At 40.5% G+C, this 19,838-nt stretch overlaps 1 protein-coding gene and 1 pseudogene across 1 annotated transcript; one reads left to right on the top strand and one right to left on the bottom strand.

The window, feature by feature from the left end:
• Positions 1–4,680: 4,680 nt before the first annotated feature.
• On the bottom strand, positions 4,681–5,455 carry LOC139388230 (olfactory receptor 10G7-like; annotated as a pseudogene).
• Positions 5,456–15,695: 10,240 nt separating this feature from the next.
• Positions 15,696–16,658, top strand: LOC139388623 (olfactory receptor 10G4-like). Its single transcript, XM_071135393.1, has one exon. The coding sequence runs from the start codon at positions 15,696–15,698 to the stop codon at positions 16,656–16,658; it is 963 nt and encodes a 320-aa protein (XP_070991494.1).
• Positions 16,659–19,838: the final 3,180 nt, after the last annotated feature.

The following is a 19,838-nucleotide window of genomic DNA, read 5'->3' as shown; positions in this document are numbered from 1 at the left end:
TAGAGAACGTTCCCTTACGTGTCTCATTACGTCATTAAGTAACATTTTCATAGGAATGTTCCCGTGATGGCAAGGAATTTTATCAAGAGACCAATCCCTTAATGTCAAATAGAACTAAACCCAGAACATGATATGAATATTTTAGAAAAGTCTCATGAGAATGTTGCAAAAAACGTTCGTAATTAAAAAATAAATAAATAACAGAATACACATCTTGTTGTACACGTCTCGTTACTGTTGCTGAGCCAATCAAGGCTCTGATTGTTGAACAACTGATCCATTCACTACTCTTTTTTCTGTTGACAAGGTTATGGATTCTCACACACAGGGCTTTTAAGATAGTGTTTTCAGATGACATATTTGACACACTTTGACATACATGATTACATTGTGCGTGTTCAATTAATCAGTCATTATTATTCAACATGTCCACACAATCTCTTGGTTTACGTTACTCCGACCTTTCTGATACTCCACCATATCTGTTTAAGGTATCAATTATTCGGACTATTCTCTCATTATTGATTTTATTGACTTATTTCAGAATGAAGAAGAAACCCCCACACTGCTCTTGATAGTATCACGGCTCTTGATAGTATCACTGCTCTTGATAGTATCACTGCTCTTGATAGTATCACTGCTCTTGATAGTATCACTGCTCTTGATAGTATCACTGCTCTTGATAGTATCACTGCTCTTGATAGTATCACTGCTCTTCATTCAGCTTTACGTATCGGCAAGGCCTTCGTCAGAAAGTGCATTTTAATTTGGCGTTCTTCTTTTTTCTCATCTTATTCAACTGTTACCATGTACCTGCAACAAAGATCGCTCAGATGTGTCTTTTAAAATACTATTTCAGCAAATGTTGGTGGGGCACCTGAACCTGTTTTAATGATACTCCCGAATCTCTATGATCAATAAAATATTTTCTTGATTATACTTTTAACAGAGCTGGGATTTACTTCAATGTGCGTTCACCCTATTGCTTACACCTATCAAGTTGTTTCAGAGTGCCTAGTGAGGAGGGGTTAGGGATTATTCTGGACAGGACCTAAATATACGGGCCTAATAACCACATGCGCTAGAGATATGCCTTATTGGGACAATGGTTAGAGCGATCATTGGTGCTGGTGGCCTGGGTTCGCAACACGCTAGGGGAGTCACCCTACTGTCACATACCCCAATTTAACTGCCTGTAGCTCAGGACCTGAAGCAAGGAAATGCATATTCTTGATACCATTTGAAAGGAAACACTTTGAAGTATGTAACAATTTGAAATGAATGTAGGAGAATGTAACACATTAGATCTGGTAAAAGATAAACAATACAAAAAAACATGCCTTTTCATGTTCCATCATCTTTGAAATGCAAGAGAAAGGCCATAAAGTCACATAGGAGTTTAGGTACAATTTAGATTTTGGCCACCAGTTGGCAGCAGTTTGTATGCAAAGATTCAGACCGTAGAACCCAGTTCCTACATTTGAATATAAAAATGGATTTTACTAAACAAAACTATGCTACATTATATCTCTGTGACACTCAGGATGACAAATCCGAGCAAGATTACTAAATGTAAGTAAATTATTTACTACCTTCAGAGGTAGAGGTTAACGTTATAATATGGCAGCAGTTACACCACACTTATCTGAGCTAATAAAAATGAGTTTCTCTTTGTACATTTGGGAACTTTACGGTCCTACATCAAACAACCATGAAGAGATAGACTCTCTCTCCCTCAGTTGTCGATGTACATCAGCAACTAGTTAATGTTAGCCAGAGCGAGGTGATCTCAATAGATAAACACTCTCAAACTTCTTTAGCTAGTTGGCAGTCAACATACCACTGATGAATGATGAACGATGGGGAATAGTATCCTGCTCGCCCTCTGCAGCTTGCCTGCCAATGCATGCTTGTCCCAACCAACGTTTTGACAACTGAATGGGAACTTGCCTGCCTGCTCATTTGATCAATGCTAAATCCATTTGATTGATAACTAGAGATATGGTAACTGTTGACAACATAGCTAGCATAGCTAGCTAGCAAAGTGATTCACATTTCTTGCTAGTTAACCAAATGACACCTGCATCTGTAGCTGTAGCCACCGAAAAACGATATGGGGGGAAAAAGTCATTCACCCACTTGTTCAAGGACATGACATCCTCCCTAGCTAACATTAGGCCGTGTGTGTTTACCTTGCTAAATAAATATCTACATAGATAAGCTAGCCTATTAGCCACATTACTCAGTCATGGAATTTTGAGTCAAATTTAACCAACTATTAAAACCTCATATGGAGGTTAGTTTTGTAGTTTAACCTGGGAATCTGTTTTTCATATCTGCAAAGTAGTGAAAACGCTGTCCGTTCGACTTTAAATTGTTGAGATAAGTAAATCAAATCAATGACGAGAGAATAGTCAAATGATATAAGTTGTAAGTTGAAAACACTATCTTAAAAGCACTATGTGTGAGTACATACATAGAAACGTTCTTTCAAAGTTCCCATGAAACGCGTCTAGAACATTAATATCTTATATTATGAGGACATGGCAACCATGTCCTGTATATGTTCGGTAAACATGGTAACCATGTTCACACACACAACAGTCAGGTATTATCAGTACTGTAATGGCTTACAGATTGCAGTGACACTGATGATGTTATGACATTGACAATGGCTTGTTTTTTTTTGTTACTAAGATTCAATAAAATAAATATAGCTATTTCATTAACAACAATGCACAGTGACATAGTGGTCTTCTCTCATATAAACATTACCCATATTTTATATTTATTTGTTTCTGTAACTTTAAATGAGACCAAACTCTTTGGTCCTGTGTGGCTCAGACAGACATCCCATGATCATGCCAAATGGCACCCTATTCCCTATATAGTGCACTACTTTTGGTTCCTGGTCACCTGGCACTATAAAGGGAATAGGGTGCCATTTGGGACAGAGGCCCAGTCTCCTCTTGTCTTCCAGCTTCTCCACTGCATCCCTGTAGTCCTCAATAACCAGGTCCTGATTCAATGAATGCAACCAATCATTATTAATGGTTCTTATGGGTGATGCTGATGACACAGTGGGAATAGACATGAACTACTACGCTGGTGGGGATTGTGACCTACTAAAGCTGTGTAGCATATTATAGCTATAATTTCTTGACTTCATTTTTATATCACTTTATTCAGAGGGCCTGTGGATTCATTGATAAAGAGTCAGGTTACAATCAAGCTCCTTTCTATAGATGAATCCTTCCAAACTAGCAGCAGCACCAACTTTAGTTGCACAACAACATGTTATCTCCATCACTTCACTTCTCTGTCATTCACACATCTCTCATGTGAAACTCTTCTCACTCACAGATGAGTATGGGAAGGGTACTTTCAGAATAAAACCCAGACATTCTATATGGTGATGCCATAATAAAAGTCTTGATAGACCTTACATACAGCAGTTCTGATGACTAAACTGAATACCATGGCTACACTAGTACTATTGACAATCTCTTCATGGTGTGCTTGGGGCTATGATCCTGGCCTAGTAGGCATAAGAAAGAACAAGATCCAGATCAATCTTTGCCGTGAAATAAGGAAAAGTCAAATGTACTCCGAGAGGGCTTCATCCTTGTCCAATTTTCATCCTCGTCCAATCTTTATCAGTGTTTAGACAATTAGGTGTTTGTTCAATTGGGTGTTTGTTGTGGTGTGTATCGGGGTGGTTGTGGTGTGTATTGGGTGGTTGTGGTGTGTATCAGTGTTGTAGTGTGTATCAGTGTTGTGGTGTGTATCAGTGTTGTGGTGAGTATCGGGGTGGTTGTGGTGTGTATCAGTGTTGTGATGTGGTTGTATTTATACATAAAAAAATATCAGACAGAAAGTGATTTGTTGGGTCTGGAGTAAGGAGCTGCCTGGGAGAGAGTCAGCACTTTATTCATATTGTTCATCACAATATAAGGGCTCTCAAGTAGGACAGCGTTCCAAGGCACTGCATCTCACTGCAAGAGGCGTCACTACAGTCCCTGGTTCGATTCCAGGCTGTATCACATCCGGACGTAGGACAATCGGCCCAGCGTTGGTCCGGGGTAGGCCATCATTGTAAATAAGAATTTGTTCTTAACTGACTTGCCTAGCTAAATAAAGGTTAACAAATAAAATAAAAAATACGTATATAAATATATATATATTTGTATTTTATATATATATATATATATATATATATATATATATATATATATATATATATATATATATATATATATATATATATATATATATATATATATATATATCTAAGGGTTATATAATCAAATCAAGTTAACTTGTCATTTTCACAAGACACATGTTGTGTACACCATAAAATGAAATTCTAACTTGCATGTATAACTCTCGACATTGCATCAACAAAAAAATAAGTAAGTTGAATATTCAGTGTATTAAAATAAAACCATTTAGATACAATAGATACAGGATAATATACAGGTGTAGTATCGTGAAGTGCTAACAGAAGAAGCCGGAACTATTTAAACCTTGGACTGTGGTTATTCAACATAAATCCAATCTGATCTTGCTTGAAGACGAAGCAACTCTTAAAGGCAATGTAAACGCTGCTGATGTGAGCTGAATTGGAAATTATCTTTCAAACCCATTAGTGATTTAAAGTCACAAAAATAATACTTTTCACTACCTCATTTCATCACTGCAGTTATTTTTTGTGGACAGTATCTGAACCAATCTCTAACCAATTTCTAATCTCCTTGGTCTTCAAAGAGAAGACTACTGGGTTGATCAGAGAAGATAACAGCGTGGCCATAATCAGTAAAGCATTACGCTCCGTCAGATTCAGCCTCACCCCTATCCTCGTCAACAACACAGAGACCAACTTGGGGGCAAAGTAACAGGACACCACAATGATGTGACAAATACAGGTATTAAACACCTGCACTCTGCTCTCGTTGTTAGGCAGTCTCAGTACTGTGTAGATCAGATTCACGTATGACAGCAGAATGAATGTGAACTGTGCACCAATCAACCACAGACCCAGGATGGTGAGAAGCATCCAATAGGGTTCAGGGTTGACACAGGCAGCTCTGACCATAGTAGGATAGTCACAGAACACATATCTAATAATGGGCTGGCAGTATGGAAGGCTGTCTGCCTGAGCTGCTACTACCCCCATGACCCCTAACCCTATCAGCCAGGTAGCTGTGATCAACAGGAAGAGCCTTGGGTTAGTCAGGATGCTGGAGTACCTAAGAGAAGTGCTGATAGCGATGGTTCGGTCCAAACCCATCAGGGACAGGGCCAGACACCCTGTGATGTCACCCAGGTGGTAGATGTACATGCTTGATATGCAGGAGTAGTAGGAGATGGTTTTGACCTCGGCCAGCAGGACAGAGATCATGGTGGTGCTGGTGCTGGTGGTGAACATGATGTCCACCATGGCTGTCTTAATCATTAGACGCTATGTTATGCAACGTTACGCTATGCTGTGGAGCTATGTTTTCTCTGGGATGTAAACACCTGCAGACCACAGGTTTAATCATTAGACGCTATGCTCTGCTATGCTACGCTTTCTCTGGGGCTCAACACCTACAGTCCCCAGGTCCAGAGGTCTAATCATTAGACTAATGGTTTCCCTCTCTTATTAAGGTTAATAAACATCATCAGGGAGCAGTATTATCACTTCCTCATTGAATTGATAGTCCCACTGATCCATCCCAACTGGCTCCATGTGGACAAAGATACAGTAGATGATATGCTATGTATACTCTATCTCTAGATATACACAGGCAATTCACACAAGGAGGTACAACTTCGATGGCCTCACCTGCTTCGTCCTGCAAGAAGAAACTATGACTTTCAGATTGTAATGCATCTCAAGGTAGTGGTAATAGTGAAAACATACATTTTGGCCTAACATCGTGGCCTAAAGACATAGGCCCCCACTTCTTCTGAAGCATGATGTAGCTAACAACAGTTCCATCGTCACCTGCATAGCTACCTGCAAACAGGTGAGGTGATGACTCAGCCACCCCAGGTCTACCAACACTCTAATTAGGTCTCTGATGAACACCTGTTTGTTGGGCCTGAAAAGAGTGACAGTGACACTAGACCTGGTGGGATTACTGCTTTGCTGTCATACAGCTTGTTACTGTACACTCATTAGGAGAGAGAGAGCCAGAGAGAGAGCGAGAGAGAGAGAGAGAGAGAGTGTGAGTGAGTGAGTGAGTGAGTGAGTGAGAAAGTGAGTGAGTGAGTGAGAGCCAGAGAGAGAGTGAGTGAGTGAGTGAGTGAGTGAGTGAGTGAGTGAGTGAGTGAGTGAGTGAGTGAGTGAGTGAGTGAGAGAGAGAGAGAGAGAGAGAGACTAACTCATGTCTTGCCAAAAGACGACTCTCTCTATCTACATTGTCCCATCAAAACCCAACAGTTAGTGGGTTGAAAATATTTTCAACACTGTGACATTAATCTTCTCATAGGATCTGATGTCACTCTGTACAGAGTTAACAAATAGGCAGTCATCAGAGAGCCAATTATAATGTTGATACACCTGAGAAGAGTGTTTACAGGTAGACAACCCTGGCTGGGGAGAGTTAGGACGTTTTAGGGTCAAAGGGCTAAAGAACAAGGTCAATTCAAGTCAGCACTTTTGTTACTAACTTGCATGCTGTCTACTGCAAAGAACTTGAAAATAAACTACTGAAAATGTAGAACTAGACAAGGCTGTCCCTTCTCCCAACTGTTATTCACTATTGTGAAAAGCCACTGGTCATCTCAGTCCAGGTCAATGAGAAGATAAGGGGACTGAAACAGAAGGACATCCAGGTCAATGAGAACATAAGGGAAGTGAAACAGAAGGACATCCAGGTCAATGAGAACATAAGGGAAGTGAAACAGAAGGACATCCAGGTCAATGAGAACATAAGGGAAGTGAAACAGAAGGACATCCAGGTCAATGAGAACATATCAGGAGCTGTGCCAGAAGACTGAGGCAGTGGTCAAACAACAGTCCCACTTCAGAGTAATGGAGGACACTGGAATTTGGTTGGTCACATTGGATCTGGTCAAGAGTCAAAATACTTTCCTGGAATTCACCGAACCACCATTGATAATGTAATCAGTGCTGTGTCTATATGATTATAGTGTACGTTGTAAGGAGGTGCCCTTTTCTACTATGCCAATGGACTACTCCTAGCCCGAGTGAGTGATGCCAACCAGTAAGTGCCATGCTGGCACATGTCCAGTGGCGGATTTAGGCATAGACGACATGAGCATCCGCCCAGGGCGGCATCTTGCCAGGGGAGGCATGGGGTACCTGCACAAAATATTATATATACTGTATATACAGGTATTCACATATATATATGAAAATAATATTCCGAATGGTGACATTTGCGCAATAGGTGTTCTATCGCTCATTTGCATGTCACGTCAATGATATCATGTCACCGTGTGGGACTGTGGGTCAAAGAAACTTGTCGGAGAAGGCTTCCTGATTCTAGTTTGTGAGCTAAGCAGGCAAGGTTTCCCACTCAGAAGTATGAGATGGGGAGGGGGCGGGGGTAGGTTGACCTCAGGTCTCCATACTGGAAGCCCGAGGTAGGGGGAGCGGGGGAATCTATCAAATAGCACACCTCTAACTTTGTACAGTACTAATGCAATTAGTTGTGGAATTTATTTTGTGTATTTCTTGTTTGAATTGCAATAGTGTAATAATCAAGTTCTCTTCTTTATAAGTGTGTTATCTATTTGTGTATTTGTGTGATATAGGATTTGTGCAATTTAGTTTTATTTGTGTGTTTTTTGTTAGCAATAGGGTAATAGTGTAATAATTTGATTCCCTTTATCATTTGTATTTATATGCTACAATTTGTTTCTATTTGTTTTTGTTATTTTTTATTTTATTTTTTTGAGTCTTATTTTTGTATATATATTTAAATGTCTATAGTTTTAAATGTTATGATTATTTTTGTGTTGTTCCAAATTTCAAAACATTGAGGACTGAAGATATGCTTTTGAAATGGAGTCTTCAATAGAGGGAGGAGTCTGTGTATTCTTCAAACATGCCAGGGAGCTCCTGTCTTATATGGGCACAATGCAGGGAGGTATAATATTTCTACATTGTTATATTATCAGAACACTGCTTATACAGTATTATGTGAAGGACGGTTTATTCTACATGAAACTGTTACACCTGAAAGTTATCAAATCAAATTGTATTTGTCACAATAGCCGAATACAAACAATCAAATCAAATTGTATTTGTCACAATAGCCGAATACAAACAATCAAATCAAATTTGTCACAATAGCCGAATACAGTGCCTTGCGAAAGTATTCGGCCCCCTTGAACTTTGCGACCTTTTGCCACATTTCAGGCTTCAAACATAAAGATATAAAACTGTATTTTTTTGTGAAGAATCAACAACAAGTGGGACACAATCATGAAGTGGAACGACATTTATTGGATATTTCAAACTTTTTTAACAAATCAAAAACTGAAAAATTGGGCATGCAAAATTATTCAACCCCTTTACTTTCAGTGCAGCAAACTCTCTCCAGAAGTTCAGTGAGGATCTCTGAATGAGCCAATGTTGACCTAAATGACTAATGATGATAAATACAATCCACCTGTGTGTAATCAAGTCTCCGTATAAATGCACCTGCACTGTGATAGTCTCAGAGGTCCGTTAAAAGCGCAGAGAGCATCATGAAGAACAAGGAACACACCAGGCAGGTCCGAGATACTGTTGTGAAGAAGTTTAAAGCCGGATTTGGATACAAAAAGATTTCCCAAGCTTTAAACATCCCAAGGAGCACTGTGCAAGCGATAATATTGAAATGGAAGGAGTATCAGACCACTGCAAATCTACCAAGACCTGGCCGTCCCTCTAAACTTTCAGCTCATACAAGGATAAGACTGATCAGAGATGCAGCCAAGAGGCCCATGATCACTCTGGATGAACTGCAGAGATCTACAGCTGAGGTGGGAGACTCTGTCCATAGGACAACAATCAGTCGTATATTGCACAAATCTGTCCTTTATGGAAGAGTGGCAAGAAGAAAGCCATTTCTTAAAGATATCCATAAAAAGTGTCGTTTAAAGTTTGCCACAAGCCACCAAACGTGGAAGAAGGTGCTCTGGTCAGATGAAACCAAAATTGAACTTTTTGGCAACAATGCAAAACGTTATGTTTGGCGTAAAAGCAACACAGCTCATCACCCTGAACACACCATCCCCACTGTCAAACATGGTGGTGGCAGCATCATGGTTTGGGCCTGCTTTTCTTCAGCAGGGACAGGGAAGATGGTTAAAATTGATGGGAAGATGGATGGAGCCAAATACAGGACCATTCTGGAAGAAAACCTGATGGAGTCTGCAAAAGACCTGAGACTGGGACGGAGATTTGTCTTCCAACAAGACAATGATCCAAAACATAAAGAAAAATCTACAATGGAATGGTTCAAAAATAAACATATCCAGGTGTTAGAATGGCCAAGTCAAAGTCCAGACCTGAATCCAATCGAGAATCTGTGGAAAGAACTGAAAACTGCTGTTCACAAATGCTCTCCATCCAACCTCACTGAGCTCGAGCTGTTTTGCAAGGAGGAATGGGAAAAAATGTCAGTCTCTCGATGTGCAAAACTGATAGAGACATACCCCAAGCGACTTACAGCTGTAATCGCAGCAAAAGGTGGCGCTACAAAGTATTAACTTAAGGGGGCTCAGTCATAAGTGAACAGGGGGTACAGGAGGGGGCTGAGCACCACCCCTGAGGGGCCCCCGTGTTGAGGATCAGCATGGCGGATGTGTTGTTACCTACCCTTACCACCTAGGGGCAGCCCGTCAAGAAGTCCAGGATCCAGTTGCAGGGGGAGGCGTTTAATCCCAGGATCCTTAGCTTTGTGATGAGCTTGGAGCTATGGTGTTGAACGCTGAGCTGTAGTTAATGAATAGCATTCTCACATAGGTGTTCCTTTTGTCCAGGTGTGAAAGGGCAGTGTGGAGTGCAATAGAGAATGTATCATCTGTAGATCTGTTGGTGCGGTATGTAAATTGGAGTGGGTCTAGAGTTTCTGGGATAATGGTGTTGATCTGAGCCATGACCAGCCTTCCAAAGCATTTCATGGTTATAGACATGAGTGCTAAATGTAGGTAGTCATTTAGGCAGGTTAGTCTTTGGTATAGCGACTATGGTGGTCTGCTTGAAACATGTTGGTATTACAGACTCAGACAATGAGAGATTGAAAATGTCAGTGAAGACACTTGCCAGTTGGTCAGTGCATGCTCGGAGTACACGTCCTGGTAATCCGTCTGGCCCTGTGGCCTTGTGAATGTTGACCTGTTAGATCTCTAGGGGCGCGATTTCATTTTTGGATAAAAAATGTTCCCGTTTTAAGCGCGATATTTTGTCACGAAAAGATGCTCGACTATGCATATTCTTGACAGTTTTGGAAGGAAAACACTCTGAAGTTTCAGAATCTGCAAAGATTTTGTCTGTAAGTGCTCAGAACTCATTCTACAGGCGAAACCAAGATGATGCATCAACCAGGAAATTAGCAGAATTTCTGAAGCTCTGTTTTCCATTGTCTCCTTATATGGCTGTGATTGCGCAAGGAATGAGCCTACACTTTCTGTCGTTCGCCCAAGGTCTTAGCAGCATTGTGACGTATTTGTAGGCAAATCATTGGAAGATTGACCATAAGAGACTACATTTTCCAAGTGTCCGCCTGGTGTCCTGCGTGGAATTCGGTGCGCAATTGCCAGCTGCTTGTACTTTTCCATTTGATATAGGGGAGAAACCATGTGTCCAAGAACGATATATCAATGAAGAGATATGTGAAAAACACCTTGATGATTGATTCTAAACAACGTTTGCCATGTTTTCAGTCGATATTATGGAGTTACTTTGGAAAAAAGTTCGCGTTTTGAGGACTGAATTTTCGTTTTTTTTTGGTAGCCAAATGTGATGTATAAAACGGAGCTATTTCTAATACACAAAGAATCTTTTTGGAAAAACTGAGCATCTGCTATCTAACTGAGAGTATCCTCATTGAAAACATCAGAAGTTCTTCAAAGGTAAATTATTTTATTTGAAGGCTTTTATGTTTTTGTTGAAATGTTGCGTGCTGGATGCTAACGCTAATGCTAATGCTAAATGCTACGCTAGCTAGCTACTTTTACACAAATTATTGTTTTCCTATGGTTGAGAAGCATATTTTGAAAATCTGAGATGACAGTGTTGTTTACAAAAGGCTAAGCTTGCGAGATGGCATATTTATTTCATTTCATTTGCGATTTTCATGAATAGTTAACGTTGCGTTATGGTAATGAGCTTGAGTCTGTATTCACGATACCGGATCCGGGATGGGGAGATCAGAGAGGTTAAAGTTCTTACTCACTGTTGCTGCGGAGAGTGTGATCACACAGTCGTCCGGAACAGCTGATGCTCTCATGCATGTTTCAGTGTTACCTGCCTCGAATAGAGCATAGAAGTTATTTAGCTAGTATTGTAGGCTCATGTCACTGGGAAGCTCTCGGGTGTGCTTAAATTTTAGTCCAGTATTTACGCTTTGCCTGTTTGATGGTTCGTCGGAGGGCATTGCCATTACTTAGAAATCGCCATTGGATGCTATCTATACCTGTATCCAGAATATGATTATGGACACCAATCCTGTATGCACTCTCTGCCCCAGTAAATGTCTTGTATTGTGCCATCTCTCCAGGCATGGTTTTCTACTTTTGAGCCCTTTTTGTTGGCAGAGTGGTCTCTAGCTCCAGCTCTGTTTCCTCTACCTGTTCCTGTAACTTCCTGGTGGCCCACTGATCAAATGTGTCTACAGCTGCCTTGACTTTTCAAAATCTCTTGCCATTCAGTTCAGCTTCTCCTCTGTAGACACAACCATACGATGTGCAGACAGAATGTCCATTCCACTTGTTTGAAGATATTTTGTGACTGCTGAGGTTACCTGAAAATATTCAGAGCTGTAAGTATTGTTTCGTACATCAGCAACCCCTCAATGTATCTTTGTGCCTTGACCTGTACAGTAGTGTTGATGTTTTTCTGATCTTCTATGGTTGAAAGAGTGAGAAGGACATCAACATACAGACCCTCATCTGGATTTCTATAAGCTCCAAAGACCTTCTTTAAGGCACTGTCTTTAGCCCACCAGCGTGTCTCTCCAATTGGAGCAAGACGTCTGTGTCTTGGGTCCTTGCTCTCCTTCTCCGGTACGGAAGAACACAGCTATGTTGTGTCTGCCAAAACAAGGATAGAAATGTGTGCATAGCACCACACATGCACTTTATCTGTGGACTTTACAGAGAGCAGGGAAGAGAAGACTTTACAGTGGCTTGCGAAAGTATTCACCCACCTTGGAATTTTTCCTAATTTGTTGCCTTACAACCTGGAATTAAAATAGATTTTTTTGGGGGGGGTTGTATCATTTGATTTAATAAACAACATGCCTACCACTTTGAAGATACAAACAAGAAATAGAAAACAGAAAACTTGAGCGTGCATAACTATTCACCCCCCCAAAGTCAATACTTTTGCAGCAATTACAGCCGCAAGTCTCTTGGGGTATGTCGCTATAAGCTTGGCACATCTAGCCACTGGGTGTACAGCAATCTTTAAGTCATTCCACTGTCGTGTCATCATTAAATTGAAGACTTATTTTATCAAATCAATTCTCTGTAATTATTATTACGTGATTAAACAAATTATGTAAATGTAATTAACTAGGAAGTTGGGGCACCAAGGAACATTTTCAGATTACAAAGTTATCATTTTCCTAATATAACTCTTCAGATATTTTAGTTTCTGATCAATTAGTCTTCTAATTTATGAATTATTCTTTACCTCACGTTAGTCTCATTCCAAACGTCATAAATTGTTGGTTATCTGCATGAACCTAGACTTTACGATGAATCATCCATACACCAATTGTCTTAATCATTTATTTACTAACTATATAATCAGAGAAATGCACAAACAAACAAACAGTAGATATGGTTACAAGGAAATGATAGGGGAGGTTCCCTAGTGGGCTAAGCCGTGGCCGTATTGTCTTTCATGAGGTCACAAACATGAAACCAAACGGACCGGGTCGTTGCTGGCTTCTCCACCCACCGTTTACACATGGATATTGTTCCGTTCTCAAGTTCTGTGATATAGAATACGTTCCTTTGTTCTTTCTATGTGTATCTTTCTGCATGGCCAGGAGGAGAGTCTCCTTCAGGAATTTATGACCTGAGATAACAGAACCTGGGTGTTGGAGGGAGAGAGGGGGAAGCCACCCAAAAAGGGCCACGTCATGAAACCACAGATTCTCAATTGGATTGAGGTCTGGGCTTTGACTAGGCCATTCCAAGACATTTAAATGTTTCCCCTTAAAACCTCTTATGGATAGGCGAGACGCTAACGTCTCAATTGGCCAATTGCTGGAGGAAATGCAGAGCGCCAGATTCAAATAAAATGCTATAAAATTCAAACTTTCATTAAATCACACATGTAAGATAATCAATTAAAGCTACACTTGTTGTGAATCCAGCCAACATGTCAGATTTTTAAAATGCTTTTCGGCGAAAGCATAAGGAGCTATTATCTGATAGCCTGCACCATCTGCACCAGCAGTAAACAAAGAAGCTAGCATAGCAGGCGCTACACAAAACGCTGAAATAAAATATAAAACATGCATTACCTTTGACGAGCTTCTTTTGTTGGCACTCCAATAGGTCCCATAAACATCACAATTGGTCCTTTTGTTCGATTAATTCTGTCCATATATATCGACAGCTTACAAAAACACAACCTCACTACAAACTATTTCAAAAGTTGCCTATAAACTTTGCCAAAATATTTCAAACTACTTTTGTAATACAACGTTAGGTATTTTTAAACGTTAATAATAATCGATCAAATTGTAGACGGGGCAATCTGTATTCAATACAGGAAAGAAAAGAAACCTGCGCTGCTTTTCACATCTTGAGCAACTCACAAAAGTGTCCCCAGTTCCGAGTTGGCCTACTTCTTCATAGCGCAAAGGAATAACCTCAAACGTATTCCAAAGACTGGCGACATCCAGTGGAAGCGGTAGGAACTGAAAATAGGTTCCTATTAAACATCCAATTGCAAAGACAATATAGGGAACTGAGAGGGGGGGGGGGAATCTAGTTAGTCCTCTGGGTTTTGCCTGCTACACAAGTTCTGTTATACTCACAGACATGATTCAAACAGTTTTAGAAACTTCAGAGTGTTTTATATCCAAATAATTAATTCCACCATAATTTGCAAATAAATTAATTAAAAATCCTACAATGTGATTTTCTGGATTTTTTTTCTCATTTTGTCTGTCATAGTTGAAGTGTACCTTTGAGGAAAATTACAGGCCTCTCTCATGTTTTTAAGTGGGAGAACTTGCACAATTGATGGCTGACTAAATACTTTTTTGCCCCACTGTAGCATTTTCCTTGATGGCCAAAAAGCTACATTTTAATCTCATCTGACCAGAGTACCTCCTTCCACATGTTTAGGGAGTCTCCCATGAGCCACTTGGTGAGCACCAAACGTGTTTTCTTATTTTTCTCTTGAAGAAATTGCTTTTTTTCTGGCCACTTTTCCGTAAAGCCTAGCTCTTGTACAACAAGTGGTCCTATGAACAGATTGGCCAATCTCTGCTGTGGAGCTTGGCAGCTCCTTCAGGGTTATCTTTGGTCTCTTTGTTTCCTCTCTGATTAATGCCCTCCTTGTCTGGTCTGTGAGTTTTGGTGGGCGGCCCTCTCGTGGGAGGTTTGTTTTGGTGCCATATTCTTTCAATTTTTTAATAATGGATTATATGGTTCTCTGTGGGATGTTCAAAGTTTCTGATATTTTTTTATAACCCAACCCTGATCTGTACTTCTTTACAACTTTGTCCCTGACCTGTTTGGAGAGCTCCTTGGTCTTCATGGTGCCGCTTGCTTGGTGGTGCCCCTTGCTTAGTGGTGTTGCAGACTCTGGGGCCTTTCAGAACAGGTGTATGTATATATACTGAGATCAGGTGACATATCATGTGACACTTAAATTGCACACAGGTGGACTTTAACTAATTATGTGACTTCTGAAGGTAATTGGTTGGGGCTGAGGCGGGGTGAATACATATGCACGCACCACTTTTACGTTTATTTAATTTTTTTAAACATTCTTTTTTTTCATTTCACTTCACCAATTTGGACTATTATGTGTATGTACATTACATGAAATCCAAATCCAAAATCGATTTAAATTGCAGGTTGTAATGCAACAAAATAGGAAAAATGCCAAGAGGGATGAATACTTTTGCACGGCACTGTATATCTTCATGTTTAAACTTTTGAGTAGTGTCATGTTTACTTCATTAGAAAACTTTGAAAGCTTTCCAAAGCATAATGACTTTGGATTCCTCTCCCCTGTGTCCTCCATGTGTGTTTTTGCCACTCCCTGGGTGGATTGATCCTCTTTAAAATCTGCTCCACTAAATTCTACTGCAGGGCTTGGATTGGGTCCACAACTTAACAAGTTATGGACGGATTGCATTGTGGAGACTGCTTTGTTTGAAGAATCAAATACATTTGGATTTTTGTACTGTTGTACTGTTTTCAAATGAACTAATTTGTATTTGTAGCTATAGGAATATAGTGATTTAATTTTTATAACTCACAAGGGTTGATGCTTGAAGATGTTTTTTAGTGAACTTCTAGTGAATTTCACGGGGAAAAATGTGGAGGAGTTTACCATCACAGGCTTCGACCACCTCTCTCACCAGAAGCTCCTGGGCTTCCTCATCTTCATCACCTATTTCCTTGTGCTTCTGGGAAGCAGCACCAACATCTGCATCATTTTGACGGACAGACGGCTGCACACGCCCATGTACCTCCTCATCTGTAACCTGGCCGTGGTGGACATCATGTTCACCTCCAGCACCAGCACCACCATGATCTCTGTCCTGCTGGGCGAGGTCAAAACCATCTCCTACTACTCCTGCATATCACGCATGTACATCTACCACCTGGGTGACATCACAGAGTGTCTGGCGCTGTCCCTGATGGCTTTGGACCGAACCATCGCTATCAGAGCCCCTCTTAGGTACCACAGCATACTGACTAACCCACGGCTCTTTCTATTGATCACAGCTACCTGGCTGTTAGGGTTAGGGGTCATGGGGGTATTAACAGCTCAGGCAGACAGCCTTCCATACTGCCAGCCCATTATTAGATATGTGTTCTGTGACTATCCTGCTATGGTCAGAGCCGCCTGTGTCAACCCTGAACCCTATTGGATGTTTCCCACCATCCTGGGTCTGTGGTTGATTGGTGCACAGTTCATATTCATTCTGCTGTCATACGTGAATCTGATCTACACAGTACTGAGACTGCCTAACAACGAGAGCAGAGTGCAGGTGTTTAATACCTGTATTTGTCACATCATTGTGGTGTCCTGTTACTTTGCCCCCAAGTTAGTTTCTGTGTTGTTGACGAGGATAGGGGTGATGCTGAATCTGACGGAGCGTAATGCTTTACTGATTATGGCCACGCTGTTACCTTCTCTGATCAATCCTACAGTCTACTGTCTGAAGACCAAAGAGATTAGAAAGAGATTGGTTCAGATAATGTATAGAAAAAGAACTGCAGTGATGAAATGAGGTTGAGAAAAGTTTAATTTTTGTGACTTGGATTCATTCAGAAACTGAACTGATGTGTGGTTAAAGATTTTAAAGATAATTTCCAATTCAGCTCACATCAGCAGCGTTTACGTTGCCTTTAAGAGTTGCTTTGTCTTCAAGAAAGATAATTTTGGATTTCTGTTGAATAACCACAGTCCAATAGTTTCAGCTTCTTCTGTTAGCACTTTACATTATTACACCTGTATATTGTCCTGTATCTATTGTATCTAAATGGTTACTATTGTTGTTGCAATGTTGAGAGTTATACCTGCAAGTTAGATTTAATTTGTGCGGTGTACCTTTGCAAATGAAAAATAAACTAGATTTGATTATATGACCACTATATATATATACAGTGCCTTGCGAAAGTATTCGGCCCCCTTGAACTTTGCGACCTTTTGCCACATTTCAGGCTTCAAACATAAAGATATAAAACTGTATTTTTTTGTGAAGAATCAACAACAAGTGGGACACAATCATGAAGTGGAACGACATTTATTGAATATTTCAAACTTTTTTAACAAATCAAAAACTGAAAAATTGGGCGTGCAAAATTATTCAGCCCCCTTAAGTTAATACTTTGTAGCGCCACCTTTTGCTGCGATTACAGCTGTAAGTCGCTTGGGGTATGTCTCTATCAGTTTTGCACATCGAGAGAGTGAAATGTTTTCCCATTCCTCCTTGCAAAACAGCTCGAGCTCAGTGAGGTTGGATGGAGAGCATTTGTGAACAGCAGTTTTCAGTTCTTTCCACAGATTCTCGATTGGATTCAGGTCTGGACTTTGACTTGGCCATTCTAACACCTGGATATGTTTATTTTTGAACCATTCCATTCTAGATTTTGCTTTATGTTTTGGATCATTGTCTTGTTGGAAGACAAATCTCCGTCCCAGTCTCAGGTCTTTTGCAGACTCCATCAGGTTTTCTTCCAGAATGGTCCTGTATTTGGCTCCATCCATCTTCCCATCAATTTTAACCATCTTCCCTGTCCCTGCTGAAGAAAAGCAGGCCCAAACCATGATGCTGCCACCACCATGTTTGACAGTGGGGATGGTGTGATCAGGGTGATGAGCTGTGTTGCTTTTACGCCAAACATAACGTTTTGCATTGTTGCCAAAAAGTTCAATTTTTGTTTCATCTGACCAGAGCACCTTCTTCCACATGTTTGGTGTGTCTCCCAGGTGGCTTGTGGCAAACTTTAAACAACACTTTTTATGGATATCTTTAAGAAATGGCTTTCTTCTTGCCACTCTTCCATAAAGGCCAGATTTGTGCAATATACGACTGATTGTTGTCCTATGGACAGAGTCTCCCACCTCAGCTGTAGATCTCTGCAGTTCATCCAGAGTGATCATGGGCCTCTTGGCTGCATCTCTGATCAGTCTTATCCTTGTATGAGCTGAAAGTTTAGAGGGACGGCCAGGTCTTGGTAGATTTGCAGTGGTCTGATACTCCTTCCATTTCAATATTATCGCTTGCACAGTGCTCCTTGGGATGTTTAAAGCTTGGGAAATCTTTTTGTATCCAAATCCGGCTTTAAACTTCTTCACAACAGTATCTCGGACCTGCCTGGTGTGTTCCTTGTTCTTCATGATGCTCTCTGCGCTTTTAACGGACCTCTGAGACTATCACAGTGCAGGTGCATTTATACGGAGACTTGATTACACACAGGTGGATTGTATTTATCATCATTAGTCATTTAGGTCAACATTGGATCATTCAGAGATCCTCACTGAACTTCTGGAGAGAGTTTGCTGCACTGAAAGTAAAGGGGCTGAATAATTTTGCACGCCCAATTTTTCAGTTTTTGATTTGTTAAAAAAGTTTGAAATATCCAATAAATGTCGTTCCAGTTCATGATTGTGTCCCACTTGTTGTTGATTCTTCACAAAAAAATACAGTTTTATATCTTTATGTTTGAAGCCTGAAATGTGGCAAAAGGTCGCAAAGTTCAAGGGGGCCGAATACTTTCGCAAGGCACTGTATATGTATCGTGGTGTGTATCAGGTGGCTGTATTTATACATAAAAATATCAGACAGAAAAACAAATGTGTGTTTGTTATTGGGTCCTGAGTTTGCAGTCTAGGAGAAAGGCAACGCTTTATCCCCCTATGTTTATCACAATATATAGGGGTTATTGCCTAGTTAAATAAAGGACATGATTGGAAGTCCCAATTAACTAAGCAAGTCAGTTAAGAACAAATTCTTATTTACTTTGCCGGCCTACAACGCACAAACCCGGACAACGCTGGGCCAATTGTGCGCCACCCTATGGGACTTCCAATCATGTCCGGATGTGATACAGCCTGGAATCAAACCAGGGACTGTAGTGATGCCTCTTGCAGTGAGATGCAGTGCCTTAGAACGCTTTATTTAACTAGGCAATAACCCCTATATATTGTGATAAACATAGGGGGATAAAGCGTTGCCTTTCTCCTAGACTGCAAACTCAGGACCCAATAACAAACACACATTTGTTTTTCTGTCTGATATTTTTATGTATAAATACAGCCACCTGATACACACCACGATACAGATACAAAACACAACAACAATACGCACCTCAACAATGATACACACCACAACAACGATACACACCACAACAACGATAAACAACATAACACCGATACACACCACAACACCGATACACACCACAACCACCCCGATACACACCACAACAAACACCCAATTGAACAAACACCTAATTGTCTAAACACTGATTAAGATTGGACGAGGATGAAAATTGGACAACGATGAAGCCCTCTCGGAGTACATTTGACTTTTCCTTATTTCACGGCAAAGATTGATCTGGATCTTGTTCTTTCTTATGCCTACTAGGCCAGGATCATAGCCCCAAGCACACCATGAAGAGATTGTCAATAGTACTAGTGTAGCCATGGTATTCAGTTTAGTCATCAGAACTGCTGTATGTAAGGTCTATCAAGACTTTTATTATGGCATCACCATATAGAATTTATGTCTCGGTTTTATTCTGAAAGTACCCTTCCCATACTCATCTGCGAGTGAGAAGAGTTTCACGTGAGAGATGTGTGAATGACAGAAAGGGAACTGATGGAGATAACATGTTGTTGTGCAACTAAAGTTGGTGCTGCTGCTAGTTGGGAAGGATTCATCTATAGAAAGGAGCTTGATTGTAAC

The sequence above is a fragment of the Oncorhynchus clarkii genome, chromosome 29 (assembly GCF_045791955.1).
Source record: "Oncorhynchus clarkii lewisi isolate Uvic-CL-2024 chromosome 29, UVic_Ocla_1.0, whole genome shotgun sequence".
NCBI lineage: Eukaryota > Metazoa > Chordata > Actinopteri > Salmoniformes > Salmonidae > Oncorhynchus > Oncorhynchus clarkii.
Note: the sequence above shows the minus strand (reverse complement) of the source record. Positions and strands in the feature narration are given on the sequence as shown.

Bases quoted from the DNA above. Each gene is read 5' to 3' on its own strand.
- LOC139388623 (XM_071135393.1), top strand. From the start codon at position 15,696: ATGTTTTTTAGTGAACTTCTAGTGAATTTCACGGGGAAAAATGTGGAG.